The 26,533-nt window shown below is 43.8% G+C and overlaps 2 protein-coding genes across 9 annotated transcripts in view; one reads left to right on the top strand and one right to left on the bottom strand.

Annotated features, from left to right (window-relative positions):
• Strn3 (striatin 3) overlaps positions 1–10,503 on the bottom strand; it is a 99,588-nt gene extending 89,085 nt beyond the window's left edge. For 3 of the 6 annotated variants that reach the window (XR_006147121.1, XR_006147120.1, XM_042677384.1), the window contains exon 1: positions 9,944–10,503. Coding sequence is in view for 4 of the 6 variants with exons in the window: in XM_042677384.1 (XP_042533318.1) it covers positions 9,944–10,246 (303 nt within the window). In the remaining 2 variants the exon portion in view is untranslated. The remainder of the gene's footprint in view (positions 1–9,943) is intronic. The other 3 variants (XM_042677386.1, XM_042677385.1, XM_042677387.1) reach the window with 2 other exon arrangements.
• Ap4s1 (adaptor related protein complex 4 subunit sigma 1) overlaps positions 9,566–26,533 on the top strand; it is a 41,688-nt gene continuing 24,720 nt past the window's right edge. Inside the window, exons 1-3 of one of the 3 annotated variants that reach the window (XM_042677390.1) lie at positions 9,566–9,791; positions 23,781–23,895; positions 24,628–24,835. In XM_042677390.1, the coding sequence (XP_042533324.1) occupies positions 24,698–24,835 (138 nt within the window). In that variant the 5' untranslated portion in view covers positions 9,566–9,791; positions 23,781–23,895; positions 24,628–24,697. The remainder of the gene's footprint in view (positions 9,792–23,780; positions 23,896–24,627; positions 24,836–26,533) is intronic. The other 2 variants (XM_042677388.1, XM_042677389.1) reach the window with 2 other exon arrangements.

The raw sequence follows: 26,533 nt of genomic DNA, 5'->3' as shown, positions 1-26,533 counted from the left end.
TATACAGTGTTAACTTCACAACATAGTGAGCACACTAAAAAGCATTTTAAAAGGTTGAATGTTAAGCCAGATGCCAGTGGCTCATGCCTGTAATCCTAGCTACTCAGTAGGCTGTGATATGGTGACTGCGGTTCAAAGCCAGCCCAGGCAGGCTTTGATTAACCACCAGAAAACCAGAAATGGTGCTGTGGCTCAAGTGGTAGATGCTCGCCTTTGAGCTGAAGAGCTCAGAGTTCAAGCCCCACAACCAACAAAAACAAAGTAAGGTTGAATTTTGTTATATAAACTACATCTCAATTTCTTAAGACTTTTTCAGCCAGGTTCTGGTAGCTCATGCCTAGCCTGCAATCCTAGTTACTGATCTGGATGATCCTTGTTCTCACATAGTCCAGTCAAAAAAGCTTGCTAGATTCTATCTCCAAAATAACAACTAAAATGCAGGATTGTTGTGACTCAAGTGGCAGAATGCCAGCCTACTAAATGCAAGGCCATGAGTTCAAACCCGAATAACAAGAAAAAACAAAACTTTTTTTACACTAAGACTGGTCCTAATGAAAAATGCTTCCTAAGCACTAACATCAAATATCTGCTAACATCACAGAAAAATTACCAACTGCCACATGCCTTCTGACAGAAGACTTAATCATAACCTGGAAAGTTATCTTGGTCTCCACGTCCCTCTGCCCCATCTCCCCTCCCCTGCAAAAAAAGAAAATAAATCAGTTTGATCAATTTCCTAAGTAGCCAAGTTTTAAGGAACAAATAGAACAAAACCACAGGGAAGCAATCAGCAAATGTAGTGAGACAAAGACCTGATTCCTTCAAAAGAAAATGATAAGGAAGGAGAAGATCTCAATCACAAATGTTATCTGGATCCTATTCAAATGAACTGTTCAAAGTTACAAGGTAAACTGGAAATCTGAGCACTGAATATTTGGTAATATTAAGAAACTGTCAATTTTTTAGCAATGATATACAATAGTGATATTTTAATTGTATACTACAAGTTTCTATTACATACTAAAATATTCATGAATGATAATGACGCTGAGATTTTTTTTGGGGGGGTGGGGGGGTCCGGTCGTGGGGCCTGAACTCTGGGCCTGGGCGCTGTCCCTCAGCTCTTCAGCTCAAGGCTAGCGCTCTACCGCTTGAGCCACAGCGCCACTTCCGGCTTTTTTCTTTTTTTGCTTATGTGGTGCTGAGGAATTGAACCCAGGGCCTCAAGCATGCAAGGCAAGCGCTCTACCACTGAGCCACCTTCCCAGCCCCAATGACGCTGAGATTTAATGCAAAATAATTTGAAGTTGGAATGAGAGGGCTAATGATGAGAGGGCTAATGTCTTAAATTTTCCATAATATATTAAAGCAAAGTTATATGGGAACGATTATATTTATACCATAAGTTTAAATCCCAGTACCACCAAAAAAAGAAAAATAACTGCCAACTTCACCAAGTTGTTGAGGATTAAATGGATAAATACTGAAGTGTTTCAATAAAACTTAGTAAACTGTAAACAGTAAGTACCAGGTATTACTAAAACATGGCAAATGGCAGATAAAATTTAAAGTGAAACAGTACAGTAAAAATGTGCAAGAAAGTTAGACACTGTGGCTCATACCTGTAATCTTAGCTACTCAGGACACTGAAATCTTAAAGATAGAAGTACAAAGCTACCAAACAAGGCAGAAAAGTCCTGAAGATTTACAGAAAAGTTAAAAAAAAAATACATCTCCAAAATTACCAACAAAAAACAAGGCTAGACTCATGTCTCAAGTGACAGAGCACTTTTAACCTTAAGCAACAAAGCAAGCTGAGCAAGTGAAGGGCCCTGAGTTTAAGCTCTGATACTAGAAAGAACTATAATCCCAGCTTATGACTGGGAATATATATATGGAAATACATTACAATGAGAAAGTGAACCAAAAGGGCTGGGAAGGTGGCTCAGTGGTAGAGTGCTTGCCTTGCATGCATGAGGCCCTGGGTTCAATTCCTCAGCACCACATAAGCAAAAAGAAAAAAGCCGGAAGTGGCGCTGTGGCTCAAGTGGTAGCGCGCTAGCCTTGAGCTGAAGAGCTGAGGGACAGCGCCCAGGCCCAGAGTTCAGGCCCCACGACCAGACAAAAAAATTTAAAAAAACAAAAAAAAGAAAAAAAAAGTGAACCAAAAGAAAAATGGGGAGTAACACAGTGGAAGCCAAAGAAAAGGGTTTTGAGGAGGAAACAGTCAATAGCACAGACAGCAGGTCAAAATGCATATGATCTGTAAAGCCACAGGATCTGGTGGTCTAAAAGGTCAACTGTTAAAAGAAAAAAATAGTTTTCTGCAAAATGTTAACAGAGGGGCAAGACTATTTAGTGAGGTTAATGTGGAAGTAGAGGATATTCTAAATTAGTATTCCTAATCTTTTTTCCTGGGCTTCAAACAGGAAGACTGACTGAAAGTTGTAAACTTTTGCCAGTCCTGGGGCTTGAACTCAGGACTGTCCCCGGGCTTCTTTTGCTCATAGCTAGCATTCTATCACGTGAGCCACAGCATTACTTCTGGCCTTTTCTGTTTATGTGGTACTAAGGAATCAAACCCAGGGCTTCATCCATGGTAGGCAAACACTCTACCACTGAGCCACATTCCCAGCCCATGAACTCTTAATTATATATTTTTTAAAGATGTTTAATTCTATTATCACCATCATTTGAAATCAGAAACTGAGTAATAGCAAAAAAAAAAAATACGGGGCCTTAAAAACATGTGTGAGTGGCTGTAGCTCAAAGCAGAGCATTAGCCTTGAGTGAAAAAGCTCAGGGATAGAGCCATAGACCCTCAGTCCAAGCCCATCAACTTAAAAAAAAAAAAAAGTATGTGGACAGGGTGACAACAGGAAAGTAATCCCAAACTCCTGAAGAGGGAACAGGAGAATCTCAAATTTGAGACTAGCGTAGGCCACATGGAAAGACCTTGTCTCCAAAAATAAACAATCAAAAAGTTCTTTATGAAAAATCACTACAGTGTTTTCTTCTTTTTGTAATTTCACAGATTCAAAAAATTCTATCATGGAGAAGACACTAGGATTTAAAAATGCTCCAAATGATCCTTTGAAAATCCTAACCAAAAAAAAAAGAGAACAAATTGAACACAATGGCACTTGTTTATAATCCTAACTATTCAGTAGATTGAGGCATCTTGAGTTTTTTGTTTTTGGTCAGTCATGGAGCTTGAACTCTGGGCCTGGGTGCTGTCCCTCAGCTCTTCAGCTCAAGGCAACCACTCTACAACTTGAGCCACAGAGCCACTGTGCTTTTCTAGTGATTTATTGGAGATAAGAGTCTCACTGACTTTTCTGCCCAGGCTGGCTTTGAACCATGATCCTCAGATCTCAGCCTCCTGAGTAGCTAGGATTACAGGCGTGAGCCACCAGCACTCAGCTGCATCAGGAGTTTTATACCAGCCTGGGCAACTTTAGAAAACAAGTTCCCATTTCTATTTGAAAATGAAGAAATAGTTACATCTAAGCAAAACATATCCTATTAAAAATCTTTAGGCAGTAACATGTCATGTTATGACTAATGTGTATGTCAGAATATACAAACAAAAATTAAAATTTTTATACTTGCTGGAGAATCTGTAGTTTTTTAAATTACAATTTTCTATGTAGGGCTGGGAAGGTGGCTTAGTGGTAGAGCGCTTGCCTTGCGTGCCTGAGGCCCTGGGTTTGATTCCTCAGCACCACATAAGCAAAAAGAAAAAAAAAGCCGGAAGTGTCGCTGTGGCTCAAGTGGTAGAGCGCTAGCCTTGAGCTGAAGAGCTGAGGGACAGCGCCCTTTCTATGTATTAGATAGATACATTATCTGTAATTTAATTATCTATGTTATGTCTACTCACTGGAAAACAATTGGAAGTATGTTTACTACATACCAACTACAGATGAAAATAAGAAGACTGAAAATGTGGCTTAGTGGTAGAGTGGTTGCCTAGCATGAATGAAGTCCTGAGTTCAATTCCTTAGTACCATATACACAGAAAAACCTGAAGTGGTGTTGTGGCCAAGTGGAAGAGTGTTAGCCTTGAGCATAGAGAGGCTCAGGGACAGAGCCAGGAACTTGAGCTCAAGCCCCATGACCAGCAAGAAAAAGAAGGAAGGGAAGAAGGGAGAGGGGGGCGAGGGGGGAGGGAAGAAGCCACACAATGGGATATGTAGACATAAAAAAGATCCTATTTGTATTTTTTTTTAATGCTAAGTAAGGGAAGGCAGGCATGTGTGGCTCACACTTGTAATCCTAGCTACTCAGGAAGCTGAGATCTGACAATCACCATTTGAAGCCAGCCCAGGCAGGAAAGTTTGTCAGACTCTTTATCTCCAATTACAGAAAAAACCAAAGTGGCATTGTGGCTCAAGGAGCAGAATGCCAGCCTTAGTGAAAGTAGCTCAGGGACAACCTTCAGGCTCAGAGTTCAAGCCCTAGGACTGGCCAAAAAAAAAAAAAAAAAAGCTAAGGGATGAAGGTATACAAAGCTCGGTTGCTTGCCTAATATGCACAAGGCTAAATTCAACATTCAACTCCCTCCAAAAAAGTAATTTTTATAAGCTAAAAGGCAATATAATGCAATGGTTACAAGGATAACAGACTAGTCTTTGGGGCTTGACTCAGGTGGGCGCTGTTCCTTAGCTTTTTTTTCTTTTTTTGCTGGTCGTGGGGTCTGAACTCTGGGCCTGGATGCTGTCCATCAGCTCTTCAGCTCAAGGCTAGCGCCCTACCACTTGAGCCACAGCTCCACTTCTGGCTTTTTCTGCTTACGTGGTGCTGAGGAATCAAACCCAGGGTCTCATGCATGCAAAGCAAGCACTCTACCACTGAGCCACCTTCCCAGCCCTTCCTTAGCTTTTTTTATTCAAGTATTCGACCACTTAGGCCAGAGCTCCATTTCCAGCTTTTTGCTAGTTAACTGGAGATAAGACTTTCACAAACTTTCCTGTCCAGTCTGGCTTCAAACCACAATCCTCAGCCTCCTAAGCAGCTAAGATTATAAGCATGAGCCATCAGAGCCCGGTCAACATTCCATTTTAGTATCTTTTCCAAACTGAGAAAATATTAATTCCAAATTAAAATTTTCTATCAATACCATGCTTATTATGAAATGGATTAAAATATGTAGTTCTAGGGGATCTGTAGTCAAGCATTTGTCTTTCATATATGAGATTCAAGATTCAATTCCTAAAACCATCAAAAAGAACATGTATATGAGCAGGGTATTTTTGTGTACATTGGTAGTCTAAGTACTTGGGTGTAACAGGAAGATCTCTTGAATCTTCAAAAGAATAGCCAGGGGCTGGGAAGGTGGCTCAGTGGTAGAGTGCTTGCATGCAAAAGAGGTCCTGGGTTTGATTCCTAGGTACCACATAAGCAGAAAAAGCCAGAAGTGGCGCTGTGGCTATAGTGGTAGAGCACTAGCCTTGTGCTGAAGAGCTGAGGGACAGCGTCTAGGCCCAGAGTTCAGGCCCCACAACTGACCGAAAAAAGGATAGCCAGGCCATGGTAGCTTATACCTATATAATTCTGGATACTCAGGAGACTGAGATCTGAGAATAACCACTCAAATCCAACTCCAATAAACAAAAAGTAATGAAGACTCTTATCTCCAATTAACCAGCAAAAAAGCCAGAACTGGAGATGTAGCTCAAGTGGTTGAGGAAAAAAAGAGATTGAGGGAATAAATGAAGTGAGAGTACAAGGTCTCCTGAGCTCAAAACTTAGTGCCAGCGCATACATGAACATGAACACACACACACACACACACACACACACACACACACACACACACAAATATGTGCAGATAAACCAGAACTTTGTATGGCGGTATCTTCTTCCTATGTTTCAAATTTAAATCCAGGGGGCTGGGAAGATGGCTCAGTGGTAGAGCGCTTGCCTTGCATGCCTGAGGCCCTGGGTTCGATTCCTCAGCACCACATAACAAAAAAGCTGGAAGTGGCGCTGTGGCTCAAGTGGTAGAGCGCTAGCCTTGAGCTGAAGAGCTGAGGGACAGCACCCAGGCCCAGCGTTCAGGCCCCATGACCGTACCAAAAAAAAAAAAAAAAAAAAAACAAAATCAAATTTAAATCCATTGATGTTTCAACTAACATATTCATTCCAAAACTTTTTTTTTTTTGGTCAGTCATGGAGCTTGAACTCTGGGTGCAGTCCCTGAGCTCTTCAGCTCAAGGCTAACCACTAGAGCCACTTTCAGTTTTCTCATGGTAAACTGGAGATAAGAGTCTCATGGAGCCAGGCACTGGTGGCTCACACCTGTAATCCTAGCTACTCTGGAGACTGGCATCTGAGAATCGGGGTTCAAAGCCAGCCCGGGCAGGAAAGACCGTGAGACTCCTATCTCCAATAAACCACCAGAAAACCGGAAGTGGCGCTGTAGCTCAAGTGGTAGAGTGTTAACCTTGAGCTGAAGAGCTGAGAGACAGTTCCCAGGCCCAGAGTTCAAGCCCCACGACCAACCAAAAAAAAAAAAAAAGTCTCATGGACTTTCTTGCCCTAGCTGGCTTTGAACCATAATCCTCAGATCTCAACCTCTTGAGTAGCTAGGATCACAGGTATGAGCCACAGGCACCCAGCTCAACACATTCATTTTTAAATATGCATCTCACAAGCAATCTTACTGTAAGACTGAACAGTCACCTAAAGCACATTCAATATTCTAGACACAAGTCTGAACTTCTACTACTTAAGTACCTTAATAAGTCATTCTAAATGCACAGCACACACAAAACAAATTAACACACACAATGAACATTTTACTCCAAGACAGTAAAAAAGTTTTATACAACAGAATAAAACAATGAAAATTCCTAGGGGAGGGGCAGGAGGGAAATGAATCTAGAAGCAAAACACTTCTTCAAAACAAGTAAACAAAAACTTAAAGAGTTTGAGTACCAGAATTAACGTACCAAACTCAGATAAAAGTGAAAGGAATCTTCCTTGAGGACTTTCCTGTTGCTGTTATGGACTGGAGAAATGGAACGAAAAACAAGGGAGTAGGCCAACAATATAACCCTAATGCAAAGTTTTTATTAATTTAGACATAAGTCTTTCAACTACTTACATTAAGGAAGTTTATGAGGACAAATCCAATTGCTAATCTGAAACACATTACATTAATAGCAAAACTTCTAACAGTACAAAGGCCAAAAACTGTATCAGAAACTGGTGGTTTTTATTGAGTGAGCCTAAGCCTCCATGTGTTTCAAGCAAATACTTTATCTTCACACACATAATTAAGTTTAGCACACAGCATACTAGAAAGTTATATACCAACAAAATTGAATATACCAAGTATTTTAGAGCAGACTGTACCTAAATTAAAAGAACCCACAAGAGGAAGGAGGGCAGGGAGAGTGATAGATGTGGCAAGATTGACTGAAATACATTGTAAACATGTGTGAAAGGTAACAATAAAATTACCTCCTAAGGAGGGGAAAAAAATAAACCCACAGGCAATTTTGACATAAAGCCGTATATTTTAAGCCAAAAAATAGTAAAACAGGCTTAATAGACAATAGTTGCTCAGGTCTGTAATCCTAACTACACAGGAGACTGAGATCAGAAATTGAGGTCAAAAAACAGCCCCCACAGCAAAAAAACAGGGCTGGAAGCATAATTCAAATTGGTGGAGTTCAAGCCAAGTAAAGCATAAACCTTACAGTTAAAACCTTGATACAGGCAAAAAGAAAGGAAAACACAATTCTACAATATTGAAAGAGTCAAAGTATGTATCTTCACTTGTGTGTGCGCAAATGCCGGGTCTTATGGCTTGAACTCATGTCCTCGTGTTGTCCTGAGTTTTTTTGTTTGTTTTTTGCTTAAGTCTAGCATTCTAACACTTGAGCCACAGCTAAACTTCTGAACTGTTGATCATTAATTGAAGGTAAGAGTCTCATGCACTTTCCTGCCTAAGCTGGCTTTGAATCGTGAACCTCAGATCTCAGCCATCTGAGTAGCTAGTACTACAGATGTGAACCATGGCATCCAGCAGTGTTTTTACTTTAGAGCCATGCATGGTGAAGCATACCTGTAATTCACTAGCAGACTGAGACCAGAGGATCCTTAGCTTGAGGCCAGCCTAGGTTACATATTAAGCCTTTTTAGGCAGGCTCCTGTGGCTCATACCAGTAAACCCAGCGACTCAGGGGGCTGAGATCTGCGGTCGTGGTTCCAAGCCCCCAGCAGGAAAAGTTTGTGAGACTCTTATCTCCAGTTAACTTCCAGAAAAACAGAATGGCTCTGTGGCTCAAAAAGTGGTAGAGCACTGGACTTGAGCTAAAAAGCTCAGACAGCAACCAGACCCTGAGTTCAAGGTTACAACCGACTCCCTCCCTTCCCCCTCCAAAAAACAGAAAACTAAAAACTTGGTTACTCTGACCACTGGTGTGGCTCAGGCCCTAATCTAGGCTCGAAGCCAGTCAGGCAGACAAATCTGAGACTCATCTCCAATTAGACCAGCAAAGTGCCAGAAGTGCAGATGTGATGTGGCTCAAGTGGCAGAAAGCCAGACTTGAAGTTTAACTTCACCCACTTTGTGGAATCAAAAGCGTTTACTAGCTCAAAACCAAACTAAAGGGTCATTTGTTTGAGGACATCCTATTAATCCAATCATCCTCTTCCTAATTTTTCCTAACTACTCTCATCTTCCTAACCACATCAGGCATATAATGCCTAAATATGTAGCAGTACAAAAAGCAGTACTATTCTGATGCATGCTTTTTGTTTCGGAAACTTAAATTTGCTCTGGGAAGAGATGTAAAAATAAGTCCAAGTACAGTATCCTACAATTTATGTAAGCCATCTGAAAAGATGTAGCAATTTTTAATATCCATGGCAAGAGCCCAATGCTACTAACACCTTCCAAACGTTGGGTAACGAAGCCACTTTTTAGTTCACATTTAGAAGAACGAGTCCGGAACTCAAACTTTATGAGTTCGTAAGCATGGCACAAATACGTTGCACTTCGAAACGAATAACCAGTTCTCTGGCGTGTCACAAATGCAGCACAAGAGAAGTCTGGTTTGGCTCGGTGAAGAAGGGGACTGGAGGGGAGGTCTGAGTGAAAGGGACTCTAAAAAAGACAAATGCAGATCAACCCCGGGGAAGAACTAAAGGGAGTCCAAGTGAGCAAAGCAGTACCTGTGTAATACACGTCTCATACTGATGTTATATATATATATATATATATATATATATACGAGATATATATATATATATATATATATATAAAATAATCCCAGGGATGTAGGTAGTTGAGATGACAGTGGGAAATGAAAACCTCACAGATCAGCTGTGAGGTAGCTGCCCAAGGTGGGGGGGGGGGGGGGGGAGCTGTGGTTTTCGAGGGGGTAACTATGTATTAAGTTGCGGGAAAAGGGGGTCAAGTCAGACTAGCCCAAAGAGGAGGGGAAGGTCGGGGGTCAGGGGCAAGATGGGAAGATGCCAGTGTCAGTCCGTCTTCGGGTTCTCCATCTCCAGAGAGAATGAAACGAGCGCAAACTCTGCGCCGGGCAGCCCCACTCCGGACGGTGGCGGCCGGGAGCGCGGCCCCAAAAACCCCGCAGGCCAGGGAAGGCCGGGCTCCCGAGGAGCCCCCGCAGACGCCATACTAACAGCCAAAATGGCTGCCCCGAGGAAGCCCGCACCGCGCAGCTAGGGAGGGTTGGGGAGCCAGGCTCCGTGGGGGAAGGCGGAGCGGCCGCCGGGCCAGCGCCGCCGGGACCGCCGGCCTCCGGCCCGCCCAGGTAGGTCTCTCTCCGGCCTCCCACCTCCCGCCGCCCGGCGCCGGCTCCCGGTGGAAGGGAGTCCCGACCCCACCTCCCCCCACCCCCCGGCCCGGGCCGCGAGTCCCGGCCGCCGTCCCGCGCACCCACCGACCGATCCCCTCGCGAGGTACCTGCAGTTCGGCGCGCTCCACCTCCCAGTGCGCCCGCTCCATCTCGAACCGGGCCCACTCGTGCTGGATGTAGTGCAGTATCCCCGGGATAGTGTACTGCTGCGGCCGGGACAGCTCCGGGCCCGCCGGGGGGCCCGCTCCCTCCGAGGCCGGAGGACCCCCGGCGCCTGCCGCTCCATTGCCCCCCGGCGGAAGGCTCAGGTTCCCCCCGGGGCCCTGCTGCTGCTGCTGCTGCTGCTGCTGCTGCCGGGGAGGGACCCCCGCCATCCCGGGGCCGCCGCCGCCGCCGGCAAGCTCGTCCATTGTGTGTGGGGCCCCGGCCGGGGCGCTGGGCGAGACGCAGGCGGCGGGGGAGGCGGGGGGGGGGGGGGGAACCGGAGAGAGTGGCCCCGAGCCGACGGCGAGGCGGAGGCCGGCCGGCAGAGGGGCGGGGAGGGGGGGGTCGTTGCTGGTGTGCTTGCCGGGGGAGGGGGGGGTCAGAGCAGGGAGCTGCCGGCCGCCGCCATTACAGTCCCTCCTCCATCTGCCCGTCTCACTCACTCACTTTAGGGGAAGGGGGGAGCCGCGGCGGGAGGGGGAGGGGGCAGGGTCGGGAAGGGGAGCGACGCAGGGCCGCCGCTCCCGCGCGGCATGCCGGGTAGTCGACGCCGCGGCCGCCGCACGCTGGCTAACCAAATAGAGTCCGGCCTCACCCTACGCAAGCGCACCGAGGACGCAGGCACTCGCGGTTAGGGGGTGGGGACAAGTCTGGCCACGCCCCCCCAGACCGGCTCCGAGTTGGCGGCGGCGGCGGTAGCGGTGGCAGCAGCCGGGAAGGCGGTTACTGAACCAGGGGGCTACAGTTCCCGCTTTGTGGGGCGAGCGGGTCCGTGGCGGCCCGGTGGTGTGGCTTGTGGCAGCCTCCGCAGCCGTTCGTTGCGGTGTGCAGCCCGTCCGGGATTCCTGACGCCTCCCGCATTCCTGGCGGGGCTCAGGCTGCCCCAGGACGTCGGCCTCTTTTTTTCTGTCTGCTCCTCGTTCCGTCTGCAGTTTCTCAGTCCCGGGGAGGGGGGGGGGGGAGGGACTGGGACTTCGGAGACCGGTCTCCTTCGGCAGATCACCCCGATCCCCTCGTCCCTGTCTCCAGCCCGGGCCTTGGTCCTCGCCAGTCAGCCCCCATCCCCCCCCCCGCCCCCCCCCCCGCTCGGGCTCGCCCCACTTTTCCTCCCCGCTTCCTGGCTATTCCCGAGTGAGGTGTGTCGGAAGAGCTTTGAGGCCGTGATCGCCTCTAGAGCCTGATGATGGATGAAAGGAGAAAGGGTGTGGGGGTGCCACCTGGTCTGTGTCACGCCACGAACTCACGAAGTTCCTCTTTTGTTGGTGCTCTGTCTGAGCCACCCGGGAGGGAGACGTACACACTCCTCCCTGGACGTGTTCCTCCTTCAGGACGAGGAAGAGGAGGCTGAAACTCCTAACTTGTTGGGGAGGTGCTCCACCCCTGGAGCCACACAGTCAGACTTGTAACCCTTTCTTTTTTTTTTTTTTTTTTTTTTGCTTTAATTATTTCTGAAATAGAGTCAGACCTTTGCCCGGGCCAGCCTAAATCTCAATGGCCTCCTCCACTTGGGGATCACAAGCACGCACCACGCACACCCGTTGGCCTCCAACCATGATTCGGCTGAGTGACTGGGATTGTGGAGGTGCACCCCCACACCTGGTCTACTGTCTACCTGACACTATCCAAACGGAAAGGCCAGGAGTCATTGTAGTACTACCTTTCCCTCAAACCACTGTCCCCCTCAAATGGAATCCTTTCTCAGAAACGACTTTCCTATCTGAAAGGAATCCTTCAAACCCATCCCAGGGGGACCACGGGGAGGCAGTTAGGCACAGGAGAAACATTATTATAAGGTGTATTAGAGGGACCCTATTTCCCAGGAGAAGGGAACACATGGCATCCATCTCTATCCAGGTAGCTGGAGGGTCTGGGGGCAGGACGTGAGGTAGGTGAGGGCTCAGATGGTCTGGGTGGAGAGAGGGAGGGGGTCAGCTATATGTGGGAACTCTAGGGCTGGGAGGAGCTCGGGTCTGGGTGGAGCTGAGGACCAAAGGTGGGCAGAATGCTAACACTACCCTTTGCCTCCATTCATGCCTGAGTTTAAATCTCCACACCTTCACCCACTTCCACTATCCCCCGTGCCTCATTGATCCTCTAGAAAAGCAGATTTGTTTTTATCCTGCTTAAGATATTTTAGTGGTGTCCATATTTAGAATAAAGTCCACATTTTTGCTAGCTTATAAAGATCCTTCAAGTTGTAGATCTTCCTTATCTCTGTCCGTACTTTTCCAGGCTAATTTTAAGCAAATTTCTCAGGAAACCACCTGGCACTCTCAATCTCTTAATGTGCATCCGTTTCAAATCGGCTCTTTGAAAACCTCAAGTGAGCTCCCTATTTCAAGAATTCCAACTGAATATGTCTACATTCACTTTAACCATTGGTTTATAAATGTCAATTCCTTGGCCATTTTTAAAATATATACTATAGGGTCATTTGTCTGCCAGTTGCAGCTTCCAAGAAAGGCAGAGACCCTCTGTTTGCAACCATCCCTACTGCCAGTGCTGGGACACAATGGATCCTTCATAAATATTTGATGAATAACTTAAGGCCAGACTAAAATGAGTTATTTGAAATTGGATCTGGTTGTGTAGCTCACACTGGAACTTAAAATTCTCCTGTCTCAGCCTCCCAAGTGCTAGGATTAGAGCTGTGCGCCACCATGCTCTGCTCAGCTGTTAAGATTCAAGGACTAGAAATGCCCTGCATATTAAAAGTACAGGACAGGGGAAAAAACTATCTTTTGTAAGCTATTCACACTGTACTTTCTACTCATGACGTCGCAGGACAGGATAATGCCAAGCCACATTATCACCTACAACTTACCTTACTGGAATTCCCTTTCTGATCTGTAGCTGAGTCATTTCCTCTCCTCATTCTCACCTTTGAAACTTGCTCTTTGTTCTGTCATTTCATCATTCCTATTTATCTCTTCTCCTTGCCCACAGATTCTCCCAGGCTCCTGATAGGATCTTCAAGAATTCCTGTCTTAAAAATTCAGTTAAGAATTTCTTCCCAGAGCTGCTCTTTAAATCCATATGCTTATTTTATTTTTGACTAAAGACATCATATTTCATTTACATATATTACATCAGCAAAGGGATTTTAAGGAATTCCAGACTTAACTGGGAATGAATAACATCCAGATACTGTCTTTCCAATTGTTATAGTATTTGATAGTTTTAACTCTGCCTTTTAGAACTAAATAGCTCCTCGTAATACTTGCCTAAACATACAATTTTATTTTTTATTTTTGCCAGTCATGGGCCCTGCACTCTGAGCCTGGGTGCTGTCCCTCAGCTCTTCAGCTCAAGGCTTGAGCCACAGCACCACTTTCAGCCTTTTCTGCTTATGTGGTGCTGAATCAAACCCAGGGTCTCATGCATGCAAGGAAAGCACTCTTCCACTGAGCCACCTTCCCAGCCCCTACACATACAATTTTATATCAACTTGCATCAAAGAGTATAAACTGGTTCAGGAACACTTGCCTTTTTTTGTTTTTGAGTCATCTGCAAAGATTGTGACTAATGTTCTTATCTCCATGACTAGGAGAGAAAACTGAAATAATCTTTGATCATCTGAGTGCAGGTGCCTCATGCCTATAATCCTAACTACTCAAGAGTTTGAGATCCAGAAGATTAAGGCTGTTAAGCAACCTAGGCAGAGAACTCCATCTCCCAAATAACCAGCAAAAAGCAACGCTAGAAGCATGGTCCAAATGATAGAGTACCTGCTGAGCCAGCAAACTGAGTTAAAATGTCAGTACCAGAAAGAAAAGAAAAAAAAAAAACTTTCATCACTTCAGCATGTTCTTTTTTTTTGGGGGGGGGGGGGGTGTCCGGTTGTGGGCCTGAACTCTGAGCCTGGGCGCTGCCCCTCAGCTCTTCAGCTCAAGGCTAGTGCTAATCTACCACTTGAGCCACAGCGCCACTTCTGGCTTTTTTTTTTTTTTTTGCTTATGGGTGCTGAGGAATAGAACCCAGAGCCTCAAGCATACAAGGCAAGCACTCTACCACTGAGCCACCTTCCCAGCCCCAGCATGTTCTTAATAGAACAGCAAAATAGGAAGTGATTTCCACTGTCAATACAAACATGTTTGGAAACAAAGTTTCCCTTTACTAGTTTGCCTCCTACTCACTTATCAACCAGCACAAGATTACTATCTTGGATTCCAGAGGCATTTTCATGCTTGAAGTTATTTTTAGGTAGTTAAGGGGTGATGCAGTTTGCTCAAGGAAATAAAAGGGTATTCACCTTTGTAAACAATGCAAACAAATATAGGAGCCTTTAGAAATAAATGCAAGGGCTGGGAAGGTGGCTCAGTGGTAGAGTGCTTGCCTTGTATGCATGAAACCCTGGGCTCCATTCCTCAGTACCACATACACAGAAAAAGCCAGAAGTGGCACTGTGGCTCAAGTGGTAGACTGATAGCCTTGAACAAAAAGAAGCTCAGGGACAGTGCCTAGGCCCAGAGTTCAAGCTCCAGGACTGGCAAAAGAAGAAAAGAAATGCAGGACACTTGAATCATTCAAATAATATATTGTATGACAAAAAAAGAACCTTCCTCTATCCTAGAAAAATAGATACTAAATAAAATCTTTAAGAAACTCAGAGAACAAAGGAAGGTATGACATTACCCAAAAAGAAATGTACTCATTACCTGACTTACAGAAACAGTAACCCCTCTGTAAATTGCCTTAATAACAAATTTTTTAAAATTCAGAAAGCTGTATAAAATTCTAGTCCAGGGCTGGGAAGGTGGCTCAGTGGTAGAGTGCTTGCATTACCTGCATGAGGCCCTGGGTTGGATTCCTCAGCACCACATAAGCAGAAAAAGCCAGAAGTGGTGCTGTGGCTCAAGTGGTAGAGCACTAGTCTTGAGCTGAAGAGCCTAGGAACAGAGTTCAGGCCCCATGACCGACCCCCCCCCCCCAAAAAAAAAAAATTCTATCCCAGGTTCATTTGGAATTGTCTCCTGAGTAATATGAGTCTGATAAAAGTAGGCTATGATAATATTGCATAATACCTAACAGGGAGATGTCAAAAAAAAAAAACAAAACTGGCTAAAGCCAAGTCCCTCGTGGCCATTGGCTAACAAGGGACAGCCAGGTCTGTAAACATGAGATCAAAATGACTGGAAAATGTGGTTGAATGGAAAACTGCCCAAACTTTCCAAGGTGAGAATTTAACAAGCTTGGAAATGTGGCTAGTCTCCCATTAGAGCAACTGGGGAGAGCCCTCAAAAGGCTGATATCAAGTTAACACCTGGAGATTCTGCGCTAGAGACAGTGTTCTCTTTTGAGAATTGACTGTTGTTGTTTTATTCTTTGTTTTTTTCCTTATGATAGGAAGTAAACCGAGGTCCTCAGGTATTCTAGATGCATGCTGTACCACTAAGCCATACCTCTAACCCCTAAGAGGTTTAAAATGGGCATAATTTTACAAAAATATGTCTCTAGAACGTATTTTTGAATGATGGTTACTTTTAGTCTTTCTATTAATAGTCCAACTTTGAGTACATGACAATTATCCCACAAAAAGATTTTTAAATTACATGGGAGTTTTGGTGGGTTTTGTTATTGTTGCGCTTTTTTGGCAGTACTGAGGATTGAACTAAAGGCCCCATACTTGCTAAGTGGGCATTCAAGCAGACATTCTACCACTAATCACATGTCCAGCCCCCCTTTTCTTAATCTTTTTATGTGGGGGGGGAGGAACATCTGCGCTGAGGCTTGAACTCAGAGCCTCAGGATCTCACAGGTTTTTATTTTATTTTTTCTCACCACTGGCACTCTACAACTTGAATATTAAGTTTAGGCATTTTGCTGGTGAATTGAAGAGATGAGAATCTCTGATTTGTCTGGCCCAGACTGGCTCCATACCTTATTCCTTAGATCTCAGCTTCCTAAGTAACTAGGATTACAGGTATGTGTCACCAGTGTCCAACTGCAATTGGAGATTTTAAATTGTGTTCCACATATATTTGGATATTTATATGTTTGTTTGCAGCACTGGAGTTTTGAACTCTTCTGGCACTTCAGGCACAAACCAAGTCCTTATTGCCTTAGGTTATTTTTCAGATAGAGTCTCATGTTTGTTCTGGGGTTGCTTGGGACATTAATCTTCCTACCACTGTCCCCAGTACCACCATAAAAATATATATATGTAGCAAACCCAGGTGCTGGTGGCTCATGCCTGTAATCCTACCTACTCAGGAGGCTGAGTACTGAGGATCATGGTTCAAAGTGAGCCCGTGCAGGAAAGTCCCTAAGACTCTTACCAATTAACCACCAGAAAACCAAAAGTGATGCTGTGGCTCAAAGTATTAGAGTGCTAGCCTTGAGCAAAAGAGCTAAGGGACAGTGCCCAGTACCTGAGTTCAAGCCCCACAACCAACAACAACAACAATAAAAAAAACTTGCAACACAGGCATTTATGCTTAGGTGTAAATGTATATAGATTAAGCCTACAAGGATAGATGCTAGATAAAAACACTGGTGGTGGGCTGGGAATGTGGCTTAGTGGTAGAGTGCTTGCCTAGCATGCATGAAGCCCTAGGTTCCATTCCTCAGTACCACATGAATAGAAAAAGCCAGAAATGGTGCTGTGGCTCAAGAGGCAGAGTACTAGCCGTGAGTAAAAACAGCCCAGGGACAGTGTACATGCCCTGAGTTCAAGCCCCAGGACTGGCAAAAAGACAAAACAAAACAAAAAATACACTGGTTGTCTTTTGAGGAAGATGATTGGATTTAGGACAGGAATTGGGATTCCAGGATACCTTATATGTCTGTTTTATGTGAATATATCAGTGGTTTTCAGTGTTTGGTTTTTGAATTTCACTGCTTTCCCAGCCTGGTCTGAAACATGCTACATAGCCCAGGCTGGCTTTCAACTCACAATCCTCTGCTTGTGGTATGAAGTACTATGTAAGGATCTGAAGTAAGGCAGTGGTCATATTCACAAGTTAATATTCTAGTATAGTAGCTGGGCACCGGTGGCTCATGCCTGTAATCCTAACTACTCAGGAAGCTGAGATCTGAGGATCATGGTTCAAAGTCAGCCTGGGCAGGAAAGTCTGTGAGACTCTTATCTCCAATAAACCACCAAAAAACCGGAAGTGGCACTGTGGCTCAAGTGGTAGAGCACTCGCCTTGAGCTGAAGAGCTGAGGAATAGCACCCAAGCCCAGAGTTCAAGCCCCATGACCGACAAAAAAAAAAAAAAAAAAGAAAAAAAAATATAAAAATATTCTAGTATAGTACTTTTCAAGCTTTGGGTCACAGTCCTTTAGCAGGTTATAACCTAAAATATAACTCACGGTATAAAATGTTCAAAAGTCCTTATTTTACTATGAAGGAATAATTGAATAAATAAAAGAGGTAGTCTAAACAAATTTGTACAGAAGAGCTACAAATAATATATGTAGACAGTCTTCTTCCTAAAGGAGGAATAATAGAGGAGCATAAGATGGAGAAAACTGAGTCAAACATTGTGGACAGTGTCCACAGTGAGAGGCCATGCTGATAGAAATGTGACGAAAATGGAACTTTATCTCTGGGTTCTTCCTCCAAAAGCCTATAACCCCATTTTAGTTATGAGAATAACATCAGGGGGGGAAAAAAGAGAGGCATCCCATCAAATATCTGATAATGTCTTCAAAACTGCCAAGATGATCAAAAATAAGGCACCCACCAGAATTGTCACACCAGGAACACCTTAAGGTGTGAGAGCCGGGCATCGGTGGCTCAGGCCTGTAATCCTAGCTACTCAGGAGGCTAAGATCTGAGGGTCATGGTTCAAAGCCAGCCTGGGCAGGAAAGTCCATGAGACTCTTATCTCTAATAAACCACTCAGAAAACTGGAAGTGGAGGGCTGGGAGGGTAGCTCAGCGGTAGAGTGCATGCCTTGCAAGCATGAGGCCCTGGGTTCGATTCCTCAGCACCACATAAACAGAAAAAGCCGGAAGTGGTGCTGTGGCTCCAGTGGTAGAGCGCTAGCCTTGAGTTGAAGAGCTGAGGGACAGTGCCCAGGCCCAGAGTTCAAGCCCCATGACCGGCAAAAAAAAGAAAAAAAGAAAACTGGAAGTGGTGCAGTGGCTCAAGTAGTAGAGTGCTAGCCTTGAGCTGAAGAGCTGAGGGATAGCACCCAGGCCCAGAGTTCAAGTCCCACAACTAACAAAAAAAAAAAAAAAGAAGCATGAACACCAATTTCAATGTGGTACCATGCCGCAGAAAAGGACATTAGATAAAAAGTAGGAAATCCACATAAAGTATGGACTTCGTTAATAATAGTGTATCAAAGATGGTAATAATAAGGGAATGATCGTAGAAAAAAAACATGTGGAATATATAGGAATTACAATCACTCCAATTTTTCTACAATTCTAAAACAGTTCTAACAAATGAGGTCTGTTAATTGAAAAATCAAATAAAAATCCACCTAGCCAAAATAACATTTTTCCATTCTATTACTGATGACGTGTGTGTGTGTGTGTGTGTGTGTGTGTGTGTGTGTGTGTGTGTGTGTGTGTGTGTGTGTGTGTGTGTGTGTCCTGGACTTGAACTCAAGGTCTGGGTGCTCTACCAGGTGAGCCATAGTTCCATTTCTGGCTTTTAGTGGTTAATTGAAGAGTCTCACAGACCTTTCCTGCCCAGGCTTTTTGAACTGTGATCCTTAGATTTCTGCCTCCTGAATAGATAGGATTACAGGCGTGAACTATCAGTACCCAGCTTATTACTGATGACTTTCAAGTAAGAAAGTTGAAGAAATTTTACAGTGAATTCCCATGTATTTGCCACTAAGATCATATCATTAATTTACTATATTTACTTTATTATTTGTGAAGCCACTATTCGTCTCTAGCCACCCATTAATCTGTATTAATTTTTTGCTGTTTCCATAGTAACTTGTATCAATGCAGTTCCCTAAATACTTCAATATACCTATACCTACACCTATACATATTTTTTCGTGTGTAGGGACTGGAGCTTGAATTCATGGTCTTACCCTCTTCTCTTGCCTGGCTTTTTTGCCCAAGACTGGTGCTCTACCACTTGATCCATGACTCTACTTCTGGTATTTTACTGATTAACGGAAGAGTCCCACAGAGTTTTCTGTCCAAGCTGACTTCAAATTCTAAGCCTCAGGTCTCTAGCTCCTGAATAGCTGGATTACAGATGAACCAACAGCATCTGGCTTAGCATATGTATTATTAATCAGAACAACTTGGCACTCAATCTGAAACCTATTTTCCATGTTTGAATATGATGATCTATAAAGATACTTCTAAATCTAACCTCCCAGAAAGACAACCATCATAAATATGAAAATGACCTACTTTAATATAGCCTGGGTCTTTTCAGTCTCTTTTCTCTAGGTGTTAAGTTTATGTCATGTAGGACCCTAGGACATGGCTATGTTCACAATCTACTATGAATCTGACAAGTCCACAGGTCTTGGGCTTCAAAGAATGTCCCTACTAACTCAAGGAAAATCTTGTTCGTTTACTTTCTCCTCTAGGAATGTTCTAGAATCCCTGCTGGGTGTTCCCCCACACCCTTTGTGCAATACTTATCCCACTGGAGTTTCATTTTTGTTCTTCTTTGTTTTTCATACACAGTCACACAAGCTTTTGCACATGGGCTCTCCTAGATTCCTTAACTGTCTTGTATATTGTTGAAGCAAAGAGTTCATTAAGTAGAGAGAGTTCATACCTGCTCCCTCACCACTCCCAGCATTTGTCTAAACACATTCCTTTATTGTCTTACCTCTCCCTCCCAGTTATTTATCTGCCTCCTTCCTGATGATTGCTAGCCAGGATCCATGCTTACACTACTCATCTTCAGTTTTCAAACAAGTCTTTGTCTCTCCCCTCTCCATATTGTTTACTTTGGCATTGTGTACTTTTATGTAGGAATAGTTTCTAGTTGCACTTCTTATTATTGTTGAATCCTATAATTATAAATTATGGAATTGTGGAATTGTAAGTGTACCAAAAAAAAAAAAATGCACTCAAGTCTCTAATTGCCTTCATTTAATCTGTTGGGAAAATTTACATCCTACCTGCTAGCAGTCAATTCAACTTGTTTGTCATCTGTGCATTTGAAGTCAGTGAGAAGGAATGTTGTGCTTCCACTTGTAAGTTAGAAGCCAATCTGATCCCTCCATGTAACATCTCTGTGGGGGGGGGGGGGGTGAGAGAGAGAGAGAGACAGACAGACAGACAGAGAGAGAGGGAGAGGGAGAGAGAGAGAGGGAAGGAAAGAGGAAGGGAGAGAGAATGTGTGCCAACCAGTCCTGGGGCTTGAACTCAGAGCCTGGGTGCTGTCCTTCAGGTTTTTGCTCAACACTAGCACTCTACCACTTGAACCACAGTTCTACTTCCAGCTTTTTGGTGGTTAATTGGAGATAAAAGCCTCATGGACTTTATTGCCCAGGCTGGTTTTGAACTGTGAGCCTCAGATCTCAGTTTCCTGAGCAGCTAGGATTATAGACTTGAGCCACTGGCACCCAACTTAGTGGATATTTTTATTTCTCACTTTACCACTTAATGAAACCAGGCCTTTTGAAAGCAGAAGTTGACCATTGGTACCTTTGAAATCATAATTTTAATTTTTAATTTTTTGGGGGCCAGTTCTGGAGCTTGAACTCAGGGCCTGGGCACTGTCCCTGACCTTTTTTTGCTCAAGGCTAGCACTCTACCACTTTAGCTACAGCACCACTTCTGGCTTTTTCTGTTTATGTGGTACTAAGGAATGGAACCCAGGGCTTCATGCATGCTAGGCAAGTACTCTACCACTAAGCCACATTCCCAGCCCCATAATTTAATTTTACCTGGCTATTGAAATCAAAGTTATAAGATTTTAATTCCTGTCATTGTTTCTTTTAAAATAATTTTGCCCAAAGGAAACAGATGGATGACAGTCTTAACTTCTTGGTCATCTGTCATAATTTCCTGGCAATAATTCGTAAGGAGAACAAAAATAACACTTAATAGCAAATGATCAAACACCACAGGGTGTGTTGCAATCCCACCCACAGCAAACAGTGATGTTATCTTCCTGGAAAATAGAGTGAATGACCACAGACCTCCCCCATTGCCCACCTGTCAGATCCCTGGCTGAGCTGGTCTAGATAATATCCTGTTAACCCAAGGGTAGCTTTGATACACTCTGCTTGACTTTTTATAGCATGTTTGAGATTGCGAGGTAACCACCTGTCTGACAGGGCTTAGGAAATAAGAGATGAACTGGGAGAGCAAAAAGTACTCATATAGCCAGGCACCAGTGGCTCATGCCTGTAATCCTAGTTATTAAGAAGCTAAGATCTGAGGATCATGGTTTGAAGCCAGCCCAGGTAGGAAGCTCATAAGACTCTTATCTCCAATTAACTACAAAAGAGCCAGAAGTAGAGTTGTGGCTGAACTCCCAACCCCTGAATTCAAGCCCCATAAACAGAAGGAAAAAAATCATATATGTGTGTGTGTGTGTGTGTGTGTGTGTGTGTGTGTGTGTGCATATATACACATACATACATATATATCTATGTATCTATATATAGATATATATATAAAACACTTAGTTCAAGCTAGGCTGTGGTGACTCAAACTTGTAATGCCAGCAACTCATGAGACTCAGATCTGAGGATCACAGTTCAAAACCAGCCCAGGCAGGAAAGTTATTGATATTATTATCTCCAATTAGCCACCAAAAAAATGGAGCCACAGCTCCAGAAATGAAGCTGTGGCTCAAGTGATAGAGTTTTAGCCTTGAGCAAAAAGAATTTCAGGGACAGTGCCCAGGCCAAGTTCAAGCCCCTGGACTGGCACCAAAACAAAAGACTTGGTAGTGGTGCTGTGGCTTAAAGTGGTAGAACATGGGCCTTGAGCAAAAAAGGTCAGAGACAGCACCCAGACCTGAATTCAAGCCCATAACTGCAAAAAATAAACAAACCACACACACACACACACACACACACAGAGACAGAAATAAAATCTTAATCCAAGTTTTATTGTATAATATTTCTGGATGCTTCAAGACTCTATTGTAGAGTAACCATCACAGCAGACCCTTTGCTGAGTACTGTTTGCATTTCTCTCTCCTACTTCATTGGTAGATATTTACCTAGAGCTCAGGCAGGTGTTGGGCAGAGCTAAGGTGAGCTGGGTCTGTTTTACTTTCTCTTTAAGCAGGCAAAATCCCTTAAGGAGGGCTGGGAGGGTGGCTCAGTGGTAGAGTGCTTGCCTTGCATGCATGAGGCCCTGGGTTCGATTCCTCAGCACCACATAAGCAAAAAGCAAAAAGCTGGAAGTGGCGCTGTGGCTAAAATGGTAGAGTGCTAGCCTTGAGCTGAAGAGCTGAGGGACAGCACCCAGGCCCAGAGTTCAAGCCCCACAACCGGACCCAAAAAAAAAAAAATCCCTAAAGAAAATACTTAGTGCTATCCAGCTAGATCTAGCTACGTTAGCCTGCAGCTAACAAGGTTCACTCTGTGATGGAGGCCTTAACCTATGAACTTTCTTGGTATTCTTTTGTGTATATGTATGTGGCCATACTGGGGTCTGAACTCAAGGCCTCATGCTCTGTTTTGGCTATTTTTTTTTTTAAGCTTAAGGCTGGTGCTCTACCACTTGAGCAACACTTTTACTTCTAGCTTTTTGCTGGCTAATTAGAGATAAGAGTCTCATGGACTTTTCTGCCTGGACTGGCTTTAAACCATGATCCTTAGTCTCCTGAGTAGCAAAACTTTACTTTATTATTGAAATAAAAGCAACGGAAATATCTGTCTTCAAAAACTGAGATTTAGCTGGCACTGGTGTCTCATGCCCTATAAACCTATCTACTTAGGAGGCTGAGTTTAAGGATTACAGTTTGAGGCCATCCTGGACAGGAATATCCCTGAGATTCTTCTCCCCAAATAACCATATACACACAATCCAGTGCTAGAGCAACAGCGTTGAGCAAAAAGCTGAGGGACAGTGCCCCAGGCCTTAGGTTCAAGACCCAATACCAGTAAAGGATCTTGGTAAAGGAATTTGACAAATAATAATTAATACTACAAGCTGGGCACTGGTGGCTCACGCCTGTAATCCTAGCTACTCAGGAGGCTGAGATCTGAGGATCGCAGTTCAAAGCCAGCCCAGGCAGGAGAGACTGTGAGACTCCTATCTCCAATAAACCACCAGAAAACCGGAAGTGGCACTGTAGCTCAAGTGGTAGAGTGCTCGCCTTGAGCTGAAGAGCTGAGGGACAGCGCCCAGGCCCAGAGTTCAAGCCCCACGACTGACAAAAAAAAAAAAATAATAATAATTAATTAATACTACAATTTCAGGCTGGGAAGGTGGCTCAGTGGTAGATCGCTTGCCTTGCATGCTGGAGGCCCTGTGTTCGATTCCTCAGCACCACATAAGCAAAAAGAAAAAAGCCGGAAGTGGCGCTGTGGCTCAAGTGGTAGAGCGCTAGCCTTGAGCTGAAGAGCTGAGGGACAGCGCCCAGGCCCAGAGTTCAGGCCCCACAACCAGACCCCCCCCCAAAAAAATACTACAATTTCAACCACTCACAGAGAAAAACTTCACTGAGATCTTATTTCTATTTTTATAAAATACAACTTAAATTCCTTAGTATGAGTTAAAGCTGATTTTATCATATTTAAGCAGCTTAATTTCCTACATCCATTCTTGCTACTCTCCAAAATTAGCCATGGTGAATTTCCCAGATCAATAACACCTTGCTTCCTCTGCCTCAGAGTGTCTCTGGATCATCCACAATTCCACAGCATTGTAAAGAGCCTCTTCTCCGGGAAACTCTTGCTCAATCTTTCTGTTTCTTCCTTGTGCACCGCAAGAGTACACCTGACTCAGGTACAACTGTCACCTTTTATGCAATAGCTTGTCTGTTTAGCGCCTAAGCCATGAAAACCAGAAGAACAAAAATCATAACTAGTCATCAGTGGCTCACATCTATAATTGTAGCTCCTCAGGAGACTGAGATCTGAAGATCACAGTTAAAAGCCAGACAGGACAAACAAATCCAAGAGACTCTTATCTTCAATTAACTGGCAAAAAAGCCAGACCTGGCCAGGGTCTGGTGGCTCACACCTGTAATCCTAGTTACTCAGGAGGCTGAGATTTGAGGATCATGGTTAAAAGCCAGTCTGGGCAGAAACATTCATGAGATCTCTAATTAACCATCAGAAGTAGCGCTATGACTGAAACTGGTTGAGTGCTAGCCTTGAGCAAAAAGCTCAAGGACAGTGCCCAGGACTTTAGTTCAAGCCCTAGGACTGGAAAAAAAAAAGAAGTCTGAACTAGAGGTGTGGCTCAAGTGATGTTAAACATAGTTGGCACCAGTAAAACTGACGACTAAATAGAATGAACATGAACACAAGTAATGCGAACGCTCAGAATTGTTTTGGATGGTAACTAATGAAAATTGATGTTTCGTTATTATTTGTTCAAACCTCATTTTGCTCATAGGAGTGAGGCTAATGTTTTCAGATGATACGTTATTTCCTTCTGGCTCATCTTTAGAACAGACTAAATATGACTCTTGGAGAAATTTAATCCTTCCTTTCTGTTGTTTTTACCCTCCAGGTTCCAATTTCAGCCATCTCCTGTCATAACTTTTCACTTCTGTTTAGAAAAACACTGGCAAGAAAAAAAAATGATAAAATTTTTTCTAATGGTAAATAAACAAGGGCAGACCCGCCTTTCTAAGTACTATGAACATATAGAGATTAATAAGAGGACCCTTCTGGAAACAGAAGTCATCAAGAGCTGTCTGTCACGGTCCAATGAACAGGTAAGCTCCTGATGCTATCTTCTGTCTTTAGTCAACCTAGTCTCTGAAGCTCTGTTACTGCTGAGGGTTCGAGGCTACCATTTTCTCTAAACTGTATTTTCTCAATAGCTATTTGGGAAAATCAGGAGTGAGGTAAAATGAGGACCAAATGCAGTAAAGCTCTCTTACACCTCCTTAAGAGAATAAAAACAAGGGAACCCAGGGCATGGTTTGGGTTCTTATTTCAGTCAGGATATTTATCTCAGAACACCATTGGAGTGGCAGCTAAATTTATTCCTGCTAGCAGACATAATCTTTTTTTGTTCATATGAATTCAGCCTGTGGAACACTTAGGAGTTGCCTGTGGCAGGTGGCTTTCTGTAAGCCAAAAGAAATGAAGGTCATATGACTGGTACCGAGGTAAATGAATACTCATGATCCATTTTATGCCAGAGGATAATGACAGTCTTGTGGAGAGGAGCAATTTTCTATTTTCCATTTTTTATAAATACACCACCAACCCAATACTAGATTTTAAAACAAAACAAACTTGATTTCACTACATAGATAGGAGAAAGAAGTTTCAATTTTATATAAACCAATAAAATCCTGCTGAAATTTGGAGGCCAAAGCTAGAGGTTCAAGTGGTAGAGTCCTCGCCTAGCAAGCACATAACATAGAGTCCAAACTCTAGTACCATTGAAATTTTGTGTGTGTATACTGATTTGGGGCTTGAAGTCAAGGCCGTGAGCTCTTGCTTGACTATTTTTGCTCAAAGCTGGTGCTCTGCCACTTGAGCCACAGCTCCACTTCTATCTAGTATCATTGAAATATGAAGGCTAAATAATTATAATAATAGATTTTTTACACTACTAAGATATTATAGTACTAAGATATATAGTACTAAGATAGAATTTTTTTATAGTAGTAAGGATTGAGCCCCTGGCCTTACATATGCTAAGCTAAGCACATACTTAGCTACACTCCAGCTCATGTATAGGAATTTTTTTAACATCCATTTTTACAAAGAACTTTAGTTGAAGAATTCTTTATTTTTCACTTCCTCCCCTCCCCACATTCTGGGCCTGGGAGCTGTCCCTGAGCTGCTTTTTTGCTCAAGGCTAGTGTTCTACCACTTGACCCAAACCTCTGCTTCTTGCGTTTGCTGTGATTAATTGAAGAGGAGAGTCTCAGGGACTTTCCAGCATGGGCTGGCTTTGAATTGCGATCCTCAGGTATCAGCCTCCTCTGGAGTAGCTAGGATTACAAGCGTGAGCCACCAGCACTGGCACTTAGAGAATTCTTCACTGCAGATCCTAAATATCAAATACATTGGAAAATCTCTCAACAGCCAAGGTACAAATCAGAAAGCTTGTTCAGCCCATCCATTAATTTGCTCATTTCTTTATTTCCCTGAATATAAAGATCATCTGTAAGGACCACCACTAAGTCATAAAACATTAAGCTACCTCAGAGCTCAGAAGGTACACATGATAAATGTGTTTCCTTGGCTTCTAAATTGATTCTCCAGTTGGAATGTCTCAGAGTTCCTCTATGAATTCAAGCTTTGCCTGCCAGGGCACACTGCTTCATGATATCCAGTAGAACCAGAGACTGTTTTGTTAACAGCCACATGCTTTAAATAAAGGGAAGAGCCGGGCACTGGTGGTTCACGCCTGTAATCCTAGCTACTTAGGAGGCTGAGATCTGAGGATCATG

Source organism: Dipodomys spectabilis, unplaced genomic scaffold, assembly GCF_019054845.1.
Source record: "Dipodomys spectabilis isolate Male_0828 unplaced genomic scaffold, ASM1905484v1 ptg000038l, whole genome shotgun sequence".
NCBI classification, from domain to species: Eukaryota; Metazoa; Chordata; class Mammalia; order Rodentia; family Heteromyidae; genus Dipodomys; species Dipodomys spectabilis.
Note: the sequence above shows the minus strand (reverse complement) of the source record. Positions and strands in the feature narration are given on the sequence as shown.